The 13,486-nt window shown below is 46.4% G+C and overlaps 1 protein-coding gene across 1 annotated transcript; it reads left to right on the top strand.

Annotated features, from left to right (window-relative positions):
* The first annotated feature begins 7,939 nt into the window (after positions 1-7,939).
* F4807DRAFT_422610 (ras GEF) lies at positions 7,940-12,143 on the top strand. The gene is made up of 2 exons (XM_047997699.1): positions 7,940-8,783; positions 8,846-12,143. The coding sequence occupies exons 1-2, from the start codon at positions 8,235-8,237 to the stop codon at positions 11,909-11,911; spliced, it is 3,615 nt and encodes a 1,204-aa protein (XP_047855298.1). The 5' UTR covers positions 7,940-8,234; the 3' UTR covers positions 11,912-12,143.
* The last annotated feature ends 1,343 nt before the right edge of the window (positions 12,144-13,486 follow it).

A 13,486-nucleotide genomic window follows, 5' to 3' on the forward strand; every position in this document is an offset into this window, starting at 1 on the left:
GGACGGGATAGAATGCTGCTCTGTAACGGACGTACATAGTCCGACCGGAAGAGCCGGTGGTAGTAGGACCAATACGATTGCTGACGATTTTTGAGTGATATCCTCTTTGCCAAGACATGCCGTTGGTGGATCATTGCCACGAGGTAATTGGCTATCCGACGTTACCGTACCTGCGTAAGTCTTTAACAAATGCAAATTGGTGATTCGCCTTGCGTCTAGGCGTTAGCATCAAAGGGAAGGACAGATCATAATACATACCTAATTGCACCTGGTATCATTTCTCGTTTCGTTACTTGAGAGGCGAAACCAACTGTTCTATGCTCGAGCCCGTGCTTATGCTTATGCACTGACCGGAATCAGATCAGATCCGAAGTCCATGTCGAGTTGTAAAATATCCCTGGAGCGATCATCCTTTCAGCCCTTCGAGGTGTCACCGTTTCACAGAGGTCGCATCCGCGAGATCTAACTTAATCTAATTTATGACACGAAATGACATTTGCGTCCACCCAAATATTTTCAGCGGCAGTTCCGCGAGAGGTAGTTCCATGCGGGCGACGAGGCTGAGAACTGTGATTGGTTATCGTGGTAATGGTATGTGACGAGTTGAACGCTAGGTAGAGCTTCGGACCAATGCTGGGGATGCCCAGGTAAACGGTTAGCAAGGACCAACGGTTCCTGTAAATTTATGATTATCGTAGCAACCTATCCAAGTATCTAAATAATTCAAGGCGCCATCTTCGGCTAAGCGCATTAGGCTACGCCACGGTCTCTAAATAATCACGGCAACTTGCCTCGAGCCGTCGCCTCGTCTTGTTCTACGCCCCCCGGCGTGGAAGTTCGCTCAAGGATAGTCTGGCTTCGAGAAACTACATGTTCTACTAATGTCTTAGAAAAGCCGTGTGGTTTGCGCTAGGTAGTCGGTATTGCATTTGATTGGCCATGTTCTAAAGGTTAATTGCCAGTACCGGTTACATAGCCCCTAACCATTGGCAAAAGGGCTACTATGTAAATGAATGGCCACGATGATGGCATGATCAAAATGGCGACTCAAAGTCCACTCATCTCGCACTTGTTCTAAGACATGGAAAGACGGAAGACTATAGGTAATTTATAGTTTACGCCAGGCGTAGCCGATGGGTACTAGACAACGAGGAGCCTTTCCAAGACTGAAAGGGAGCCAATGGCTTCTCTAGGGGTCCATATCGAGGAATTCTGAAGACTCGGTGCAAAGAATCACTGTATACCTAGGTTAAGATAGAGAAGCGGCAAATCCCGTCGAAGAAGTAGCTTGGAAGATCCTGACACCAAATTCCGTCGATGGGTCGATTAGAATTCGTGGCACAACGTATTGCAAAACCTGAGGGGCATGATTTACACGTTCTGAGTGAGACATTCTGTCCCGTGAAAATATCGCACGCGATTTTGTTACTGTTTCTCGGGTCAGGAATAAGGGAGTAGGTTGAACGTAAAAATCACCAGTCCTACGCTGACTGGCTGATGATACTCATCGGCGGGCTATTGTAGCTGGAATCCGTCCGCTTGGTCTTTACTGTGTATCCAGGATTCGTTGGTACCCATTCGTACGGTTCAAGAGAAATCCCTTGCAGGACTTTTTATTTGGAAGGACCGTTGGAATATTTCGGAGAGTGGATCTTAATCCTACGCATCGTAGAACACGAACATCATCCTGGCATCGCTACTAGTAGTGGTAGGACGGGCCCGAAAGCCTGGTTGGCCCTAGTTCGAGCGTACTCCTGAAAAATTTCCCGCCAGGTGTGGTATCTTGGTGTAGAGAAGGAAGAGAGAGATGTCATATTGACAACAACTGTGAAATACGACAGTCGACGTATATGTTGTTTACGTAGAGAAGGTACGATGGTCACTTCTGTCAGGGGAGTTGGCGAATCGATCGGATGATTCCCCTTTGGTAGAATAGATTAAGAGATCTTTTAGAATGTAGGTTTGCTAGACGGGCCTGACGCACGCCTTGCTACTTTGTCGATGTCATTTCGTAGATTGCCGTTTTACATATAGGTTCGCATTTGAATTGCAGCAAGCGTCAATGTTGTTGTAGCGAAGCATAGCCGTTGACAATGGGGAATAATACCTAATCGTGCTCAAGCAATAAGATCTTTACCAATCAGCTTAGAAGAAACCTCTGTAGAGTACGTGCTTGGATTTTTTGCATGGGTTAGCGACTTTGAAAAATCAACTTCGTCGAGGCCCTTGCTCAGATCAAATATGCGTTGTGACAAGCGAAACGTATGTGCGTATGTGTTCGGGTTGGAGCGATTCCATTTAGATCTCCAAGGGTTGACCCTCGAAATTGCGTCAGGATTTTTCCGTTCCATGACCCAACCTTCCTCCTCTGTATGCACCTCCGGAACGCTCCCGGGTCAGCATGAGCGGGACTCTTCTCAAATTTCATCTTGGGTGTGCAGCTAAAGATAAGCATCAAGTAGATAGGTGGGGAGGTTGTGAATTCTTTGCCTTGCTGGAGTACCAGTGAGAAAGCGCACAGACAAACCGATCTCCGTACGCCGAGGTTCCCTGACGACGGTGAATCGATAGTATTCTGTCAGATCCAGAGATAGTCCGTGTACGATGACCTCGCAACTTAACAATTGGGATGTAATGTGGCCATTGCGTACGCGTGTAATTGACGACTTGCGCTACAGACCGGCTAAGCTAGGGTCAATCCTTCGGTATTCTAGACTTTGCCCATAAGAGGCTCCCTGGTCAATTCTAGAAGCGGACTTTACGGTACGCATTGGGTGGAAGTCTCTCTAATCTTGCAGGTCGTGGGAGTCGGCTTTTAAGATTACATTGACCCGACGTTGGCTTCGCATTGCGAACGAACGTACCTAAGGCTGGGTACATAAGGCTTGATAGGTACGCTGCTAGGTTAGTAAAAAGTGATATGTAGTGGTAGTACCCAAACGATATCAATTGGAAAAACGTTGAAAGATTTTTCTTTTGAAACATACCTATTTACATAGATGATTTCTCCCCTCGTGGCAAACTACATAGGGAGATACAGTACCTACTTGTCGCGATGTTTATCTTCTGGTAGCGTAAGTAAGTATGTATGTGACGTTATTGAGACCTAGATAGGTATTTTGATGCTGAATAACGCGTTCGGCTTAACTCTGTTAGTCCATGTACGCATTCATAGTAGCCTTGGCAACTAAAGTCCACCCAGTCGAGATTCGTGACGACACTAGGGAGGGAGAGTTTCTCTCGGCTCTACTCCCCAGATTGGCATCCGAACAAGGCAAAGAGTTGGTCGCTCGTAATCATAATCTTAATTCTTTTGGGACTCCGGCTCTCTTTGGTAGCTTGGTGGATGCTGTTAATATCTTAGCAATTAGTTTTTCCATAGGTATCTTCGATTCAACGGTCTCGCGTGGTTGTTGCAAGCTTCTCAGCGTTGCTGGCAGGCTGGTTACTGTAGCAGAAGAAGTACTTTGGTACATGGTGAATATTCGCCAAGTCGACCTGCATCGCGGGGCGTGGCATTATGATATCTACACGACATTTTCCGCAGACCGCAGGCAATAGTCGATAATTTCGACGAGATAGATTTCGCAGCTAGTTGTCGCCGGTCGTATTGTCTGCGATTGGGGGAAAGAACACCCAGATTGCGGCTTTGGCTTTGGTGCAGATACGAGCTTTAAGTCTAAGGCAACTCTCACGTATCCGCTGCTAATTGGACCTAATCGCTCGACTTAAGAAGTAATCTAACTCTCGAGGATACGGTAGCAGCGATGCGTGGCGGCCGTTATGCTTGCCAGACCTTTGGCGCCGTGGCTTTGCGCGGAACAGTGTAATATGTACGAAGTATTAGACTCCTCTGCTCCGAAGAGTCGATCTACCTTAGCCGAACGATGTTGCTGATCTAGAGAAGATCGAATTCGGAAGCAGGTGAACCGGGTGAAGCTCCGGGCCTTTCGCATAATCTAGTGTTGGCGATGATCCGGAAGTTCGTTCTTTTTTTGGCGAGCTCCCGAACTCGGCCAACGTGGGTGTTCCTAGTTTACACATGTCGCAATGAGCTTACGCGGGAGAGGATGGAAGAGGCTTGCATTAGTAACTCGAGCTTTTGCCAGGCTAGGCAGGGTCCTGACATTGTCACAAGGAAATCCCTGAGCTGTGCGCGTGGATGCCGCCAACCCCTTGCAGCCAACAGTATCAGAATACCTCTGGATACGGTATAGCGGCCGAAAGGCACGTTCTCAGTTACTTTTCTTTTTCTGTCAAGTGTGGTTCGCGTGGCACTGTGGCAACGCCATTATTCGTAAGGCGGCCAAGACCAATTATATCGACTATAGCATGTGTTACGTCTGAATACGACTGAGCTGCCCCGAAGAGAGCTGACAAGCTGGATAGTGTCAGATCCGGTGGCGACGTACTAGATCCTCTGGGCTGGATCTTGCTGGTGGTACGTAACTGAAGAGATACCCCAAGTGGATGTTGGTGATAGTGACAATGCAAGCCTCGGAGACTCGTAACTAATCAAACTTCCTTAAAAGTGCCTATAGGTGCGCTGTGGCGTAGGAGGAGAAGATTATGCAAAGTAGGATTTCGGAGTGGGTTGTGTATTATTGAAGCTGTAAGAAAGCCTTGAAAATGTGATTGGTAGGGTTGGTATTCGATGTATGCGCAACTAGTGCCGCGTATGGTCGGGAGCGATTCTATTGAACAATTCATTATCTGATGGACCCTTATGGTTTGTTCCTGAAGATCATTGGAACGACGATGTATGCGGGATGTGGGACGCGGGATGAAAAATGGCGTTCTTCAGCGGTAACAATGCAACAGGTGCGAGATGGTGTGTGATGTGTGGTGGAATTAGCGTTGACGAAAAAAAATTGTGTTGCAAAATCCAATGAGCAAATAGAGATATAAGGTTGCACTAAATGCATGCGTCATGGATTGGTCTCCAATTCTATTGGTCTACGCCATATGTACATATCCAGTGGGTGATGTGATATCGATGTATGTATGTATAAAGATAATCACGCTCTAGACTCTCAGTGCTGCTACTGTTGGCGATGTTGTGTGACTTCCAAGGTTCTTGTATAGGTGTAGGCTTTATTATGGAATAGAATTTACGTCTGATACCTATTAGGTTTACCTAAGTATTTTATTGAACCATAGATATGGATAAGCTGTCACATCGCCGAAGCAAAGTTTAAACACAATAATAACATCAGGTAGGTAGGTGAGGATCAATGATCGTATGCTTTACCCTCTATTACATATGCAGGTACATATATGCAAATTAAAAACATTAATACCGTAGAGAGGCATGCCATCTAAGGTAGTCACACCCGTACCTGCCGCACGTATTATCTGATCCGTAGTATTTTTTCCCCATGTCATCAATTAACATAGCATTCAATATCCAACTATCTACCTCTCCAAGAGCTGGCGTACCATTTTCATTTCCCAACCGGAATCCGGATAACCAAAAATCTTAACTAGGACTTATTTTTCCGCCGGACAGCTTTGTGTGGCTAGAGGGGATCTACCATTCTACCACTTTGATATTTCTCAAAGAACGGTACGATCCGCTAGGTTGCTTACGACGGCCCATGTTTCTCATGACCTTGGTACACTAACACCAAAATCCCCGACTATACAGACAGATCTAAAGGTATTATAGTCTATGTTATTTATTAAAATTCACATATCTTAATTCGGCTAAAAGTATTAGAGGCGTATCTTTGATTCAAATGGCAAGTCATAGTTCTTAAGTTAGGTAGGTATTACATTACGTAGAAAAGGGAAAAAGGAGGGAAAAAAGAGTTAGACCTCGGAGTATGATAGCTGCATGGGTCCAGCAATAATGTAAATGCACCCATTCAAAGCTTAACACCGTGGGCAATCGAGATCTAAGTTTATGGGGTATCTTTTCCTATGAGACTTTGTTGGATGGTTATATTCTAGTAGATTGGATGCTTTAGAAGTAACTGTAACCAAGAGCAGTCCCATTGGAAGAAACATTGGAAATAGAGCGCTTTCACCGCGATGAATTCTCACACGTCATTGCCAATGGCGTAAGATAGATTACATGAATTAGCATTCAAAGCAGCATGAATGAGCACATGCGATCATTGTCGACTTCTGGTCGTAAGTCTCAAAAATTACGTAGTTTACAAAAACGTCATAAGGTGGATGTCGCATGAGGACATTGAAGAATCTTTTGCGGTCGATTGTACCAAGTACCCAAGCATGGAGCTGATGATGGGCTGAGTAAACGCCTCCCGTGGAAACTCCCGCGAACGATTGAACTAAGCTCGAAGTTCTCGGCTACAGTATACGTTACTGTGCGACCTGATACCCCTGTCATAGCCGAATTAGGTTAGGTGTCTGTTGACTGGGGAAACCCCGGATACCCTGCACCTGCAAGATTAATCCTGGTATCCTGTCGTCCCACCACTAAGTTTGTATCCCTGCTAGGTCGTAGTGGGTGTCAAATTAGCAGCCGTCCTAACCTAAGGCTTACCCAGAACCTGCCAATGAGTGGTGCTAGACTACTGGAGCTTGCACCTCCCCTAACAGCCTAACAGCTCCAACCCATCATGGTTGCGTTCCTGGAAGCACCCCGGTCCCCTTCTTGCCCCTACCTCCAACTGTACGTAAGTACAATATAAATTATATCCATAGTAAATAGTATGTATGGATGTACGTATATTGTACATGTTCCCGGCACACAGGTCCATCATGCCTAAAAAAACGTTGCCGAGTCTTTGTTAGGCATAGCTGCATGGGGGGTAGCAACGGATAGGTCCAATAACGTGGATAATAAGATAATAGTTGATAGCAACACATGCAGGAGCGTACTGGTTAGCTTCCATTTTTTCTCCTGCGTCTCCCCCTACCTGCCTTAACCTACCTTGAACATCTGCGTTTCGTCTTACCACTTTCTTCACACTTACCACTTACCACTTACACAGATATATCCTAATTCAACACTTGCATACATACGCACCCACGCACCTACGCACCTACGCACATACATACACAAGTTCGGTTTGACATTTTGCATTGGAAGTCAACTATTCGCGACAGCACAAGATTCGACGCAAGGTCCATCGCACGGATCCGAGAGTACAATACGACGCATCCGTCTTTTATCCGTCTATACATCTTTCCCACGCATCCCCACTTGATCACGTCTATTGATACTTCTTTGGACCTCTCGTTATATTCATCGATCACGAATACTTCTGTCACTTTTCTACCATCTATTCTGTCAATTGATCGTGCAAATAATAATTAGATCGCATTGGAGAGCAAAGTGTATAACTTGCGATTAAAGACAACGCGACTTGAAAAGAAAAAGAATTCGGACCTTCTGGCAAACTGGTGGAACCGTCTCGAATAATTCTCGTCACTAACCTCAAGTACCTACCAACTTAGCTTTTTCTTGAAAAAGAAAAGCTTTAATTTAGGTGTCTTCTTGGATTCATCAGTGGACGACCGCAGTAAAGGTAAATTGCAATTTTTTTTTCTTTTACGAATCTTCTCGACTTTGTACGAAAAAGATCGCTCCCGATGGTCTTCCGTTTGCCGGGTTGTTGCATCAAAATCCACGAGGTACGCATAGTGGCATAGTTCCCTTCCGACTTCCAATTGCGCATGGTGGAACAGAGGAAAGGATCTTCTTAGGTACTTCTGGCATGTTACCGGTTTAGTGGAAGGGGCTTCGTCATAGCGAATAAGGCCTGAAACTCGGCGTTGAGAACATACCCTGAATTTGTTTAGCTAAGCCTAGACAATCTCGACATTCCTAGCTTGGGCCCCTCCCATCATCCTAGGACCCGATACTACTTACTTTGGTCTCCCTTCATTCCTCCATGTCTTCAGATTGCTTTGAAAACCAAACTCACAAACAACAAACGTTCGCGTACTAACCTATCCCTCATTTCTTAGCACAGGACCTTCTGATTGCCTCCTGACGCTGCTCCTACCTAGCAAGGTAGTGACTCTGACACCAATATCACGACAAACTTTCCTGGGGGCCACCTCCTTGATTCTACTGTTTATGGTATTGGAAAGTTATTGGACTTCGAAAGCTTATAGGAAGGCCCGACACACGAAGCAGGCCCAATAGAACACCTGCATTCCGAGGAGGTTAGATATCTCCTCTACAGTCCTCAGCTGTTGCGAAAGTAACAGCAACAACTTGTTCCCATGGTTCTCTACAGCGCAGTTCTGCAGCAATCATGATGCTGGATGACCAACCTATGCGAGCGAGCCTCCAAGTGGCGCCTCTCACTATCAATAAAAGCCGGTCCGAAAATGCAGCCAAGGATTCGGATGATGGGAGTGAGTCGGCGGCATCCACAAACCCATACTCTCAATCCCAAATAACTCCGCCCTCAACTCCCAATGATTCGCAGGAAGAATTAATCCCCCAACCGACGCCATCAAATCCTATCTTCCACAACTTCCTGCGAGCTTTCTACCCGTTTCATCCGACATATGCTATGACTGATTCGACTGTTACGTTACCGCTGAATGAAGGAGATGTAGTCCTGGTTCATTCGATCCACACCAATGGATGGGCTGACGGGACTTTACTTGTATCCGGCGCGAGAGGTTGGCTACCGACGAATTACTGCGAAGCATACGACCCCGACGAGATGAGGAACTTATTGAAGGCGCTCTTGAATTTCTGGGATCTACTAAGAAGCACGGCAACGAATGACCGGGACATCTTTGGTAACCAGGAATTCATGAAGGGCATTATTGCGGGCGTGCGCTATCTTTTGGTAAGCTAAGCCCTCGTCATCTAATCATTCTTTCGATCTTTTGCGACTAATCCTTTTTTTAGGAACGCACGCATTGTTTAACTCGTGAGTCAGCTACAATACAGAGAAGTGAAAGCCTGCGACGAGGCAGAAAATCACTGCTTTCCGAACTCTCATCTTTGGTGAAGACTGCGAAGAGGCTGCAGGAAACATTAAGAGGGCTAACGCAATCTACCGACGATGTTAACGACATCATCGACGAGATGATCCTGAAAGCTTTCAAGATCGTCGTGAAGGGAGTTCGATTTCTCGACCTAATTGAAGAAGATAGGCAGTTACGCGCGCCGGCAGTGACAGTAATGGCAACTGTTGTCGAGGAATCGTTTGTTCCACCAACGCCACCTTTGGAGTCGACGGCATTCGAGAACGGCCAAGGGGACGACCAAGCTGCATCTTCCCGGGCGGACATCGAAGCGGGATCCACCAAAGGGCTAGCACCACCAGTTACCGAGGGCGTACAAACAAGTGAATCAGCCAATAAGCGTTTGTCACGCGTTTACTCGTCTGGTAACGCAGCGAATAATCGGATGTCTCAGATAAATCCGCTACAGGGGAATCGATTATCGGCTAGTATATCACACAGGGTGTCTCTAGCCGGTCCTTCGCCATTGTCGCAGTCGCAGAAGCTTGTTTCGGAGCGGCTTAACTCCTGTCACGATACTTTCTTGTCGCACCTTGGATCCTTCATTGGCCGGCTACACGTCCAATCGCAATCTCGACCGGAACTTGCTCTCGCCATCAAGCATTCGGTCATCTCTGGTGGCCAACTCTTTGCAGTGATCGACGCAATATGCGACCACAACACGTCTGTTTCGGAGACGTTAGGACAGTCACGCGTTGCCATGTACGACCGCATTAGAGATTTGGTATACTCAGCGCGTGAAATTTTAGGTAACAGAGGACCTGACGGTGATGACTTAATTGTTCCGCAGGACAACAGCAGGCTTCTTCTTGCTGCTACCGGATGTGTCAAGGCGGCTGGTGAATGTGTCGCAAAGACCAAATGGGTTTTGGAGCGGATTGGAGATTTCGAATTTGAGGTTGAGAATGGAAATCTGGACATTGACCTAGGCATTTTTGAAGCTGTGTCCGAAAGCAGGCCTCGCACGCCAGCTGAGTCAACAATTTCGGAATCAAGGACGTCTGAACCATCGCCAAGGCCTACCCATTCTGTTCATTCTTCTATGGATAAACCTCTTCCCGATGTACCGGTTAATGACTTGACACGGGACCAGCCGAGCGCTGAACAACACGCCTCCCCCCCGACATCCAGGCCTCATTCTATGACTACAGATGATGCGGCCTCAAGCATGGCATCTTCTGTGTCCTCCCTTCGGCCTTCGCTCCCGGCGCTTCCGAGACTCACAACTTCTCTTTCTGTGGACGAACCGTACAGCCCGGCGACAGAGACTTCACATGATGGCGAATATCATACTTCATTTCGGTCCGACACAGGTACCGCCTCTAGTTCCGGGAGCAACAGTACCTATCTTAGCCGTGATTCAGAAGCTAGCATGGTCTCTGATACCTCAACACGTGCCACTACACCTGATCATACACTTGTACCCAAAACACAACCCTCCCTATCGGATATGAGCACCACGGCGAGCTCTAGCGTAAGCGAGGAGGTTGACGAGTTAGAGTCAAAATTGTTAGAGAAGACGTTCGCCCACGAGCTGATGTTTAATAAGGAAGGCCAAGTTACCGGCGGTTCACTGCCTGCTTTGGTAGAGCGACTCACGACTCATGAAGCGACACCAGACGCCATGTTCGTTTCCGCTTTCTACCTCACGTTTAGGCTATTCTGCACGCCCACTAGGCTAACTGAAACTCTTATTGAACGTTTCGATTACGTGGGCGAAAATCCTAGTACGGCAAGCCCGGTAAGATTACGTGTCTACAACGTCTTGAAAGGATGGTTAGAATCGCATTGGCGCGATTCAACTGATCGCGAAGCGCTTCCGCTTATTCAACACTTTGCCGAATCTAAGCTCGGACCTCTTCTTCCTTCTGCAGGCAAACGCATCACAGAACTTTCGCAACGAGTCTCTACTACGGACGGTTCGCTTGTCCCTCGTCTAGTATCTTCTATGGGAAAGACGAGTACATCGATCTCTCAGTACGTGCCTGTCGATACGCCGTTGCCAAATCCTATTTTATCCAAGAGCCAGCATGGCTTACTCAATAACTGGAAGTCGGGAGGCAGCTGCCCCTCGTTCCTTGACTTTGAACCCCTTGAGATCGCGCGCCAACTAACTCTCAAGCAAATGAGCATATTCTGCTCAATCATGCCAGAAGAGCTGTTGGGTTCGCAATGGATGAAGAAGAACGGTGCTTCCTCGCCCAATGTGAAGGCAATGTCGAGCTTTTCAACTGACTTATCTAACCTCGTGGCCGATACTATCCTTCAGTACCCGGAAGTTAAAAAGCGGGCAGTGGTCATCAAGCAGTGGATCAAGATCGCTCACCAATGCCTAGAGCTGAACAACTATGATGGCCTCATGTCTATCGTATGCAGTCTAAATAATTCGATCATTAGCCGCTTGCGAAAGACGTGGGACCTCGTGAGCCCGAAACGCCGGGAAATGTTGAAATCCTTACAAGCCATCGTCGAACCAGCCAACAATAACAAGGTGCTTCGAGCTCGCCTTCAGAGCCACGTTCCCCCGTGTCTACCGTTCCTTGGCATGTTCCTAACTGATCTAACATTTGTTGATATTGGCAACCCGCCCACGAAGCAACTACCTAGTGCTGGCGCAAATGATGCTGGCTTGACGGTGATTAACTTTGACAAGCACACTCGGACTGCTAAGATTATCGGGGAACTTCAGCGATTCCAGATCCCTTATAGGCTCACAGAAGTTCCTGACATGCAGGAATGGATTCAAACACAAGTAACCCGAGTTAAAGAAATGGATCAGGGCAATGTTCAAGTCAGCTACTACCGGAAGAGTCTGTTACTTGAACCTCGAGAGAGCCTCCTTAAGACCCCGATTGATGGCGCGGCTACTACGCCATCTGGTCAGAAAGCTGACTTATTCGGCTGGATGTCAAGAGATCGTCACCATAACAACACCGTTTCCACCTAATACCCTACACTCAAATTCCTGTTGTGACAGTAGATCTACAGTTATTGCCATTACCTTCTCACCTTTCTCCGCCACTTTTTACTACTATCCTCTTAACTCCTCATTTCATCTCATCTATTGATACCCCTGTCGTTTATTGTTTTGTTATTCGGTTATGAAGCATTTGGGGGGATTTTGGACGGTTGGTCCATCGGTTTACACATCATTTAACGATCCATACTGGTCACTGGCGTTTACAGGCAGGGAAACGGAAATGACCTTAGCACTTCTATTATCGACACATATTGTTTAGTCACACACATATCATCCGGCGGACGAATCTCACGGAAGTGGATCCCCTAAGTGAGCACTCGGCCATTCACTATTACACTTGATCGAAATAAAAAGACGGCGGAGTTTGGCATACCTTGAGGCAGCATTCGCAGGACAACGGGAAAAGCATTTGGGTTGTGACGTGGATGTTTGAGGGGGTGGGGGACGGAAGGAAATATCAGGGAGGATATACGAAATGTCCACGGGTCCGCCAACCGCATTGGGAACAACCTGTTGTATAAGGTGTTTGTATAAGGTCCAGGGAGATATGGATGTACTACCTTAGCATGCTGCGCCATGAGGATAAACTTATCAATCAAAAGCACAATATCATTGCTGAACCCAAATCTGCCTAGAGTCAAAATAAAGGCATGACGTATTAGGACATGTGTTATAATATGAACTCGAGATCTGGTGATGCTCTATGAATGTTTTAAGATATTTCTATGAATGTTTTAAGATATTTCTATGAATGTTTTAAGATATTTCTATGAATGTTTTAAGATATTTAATTACCATTGATAACAGAGGTGTCTTTAGGTTGAGAGGTTGTCGTGAATTTCTAATAAATTTCCTCGCGCATTTGTTTAAACCAGTACCGCCGTGGGTTGTTGACTGGCGTAGGTAACTTTGTATAGGTGGACTCTCAGAGGCCAAAATGAGGCTTGACCTACAGTGCATCTACACATCAAATCCTGTCTAGGGATGTATTATGATCGTATGACATAACTCAACGTGCGCACAAAAGCGCCGGTGCCAATACAACACCCGAAGACATCCCAATGTTTCTGATTAGTTTTCATAATGTCATCAAGTTTCCGGTGCGTTCAACCTTTCGACTCAAGACTAAGCATCTGGTCTTGACTTAGATTACCGCAATGTCTGTCAAAGACAATGCTTAGCGTGAGAGTTTATATACATATATATGTTAGAGAGACTTTCATAAAAACTTTACGGTCACTAGCAGAATCATCCAACATGCTTGTTGGTGGCGTTATGGTGGTAGTAAACGGTGTATATGATTGCTTGTGGCGTGGTCCGTCACATCCATCAACGTGGCCTTTGGCATGGATAGATGACTACATGCTGAACCTAGATACAGCAAGTATGTATCTAGTTCAAGAAACTCAGGTAGTTTGAGGGCTAAGGAGTCGGTAATCAAAGTGATTTCATGAGTCCCTAACGTTTGGGAAGGTTATCTTGTGATTCCTATAGGAACTGCTTGCGTGGGCGTTTAATTACATTTGGTGTTAGAAGCTTAAC

Source organism: Annulohypoxylon truncatum (assembly GCF_022578515.1).
Source record: "Annulohypoxylon truncatum strain CBS 140777 unplaced genomic scaffold F4807scaffold_12, whole genome shotgun sequence".
NCBI classification, from domain to species: Eukaryota; Fungi; Ascomycota; class Sordariomycetes; order Xylariales; family Hypoxylaceae; genus Annulohypoxylon; species Annulohypoxylon truncatum.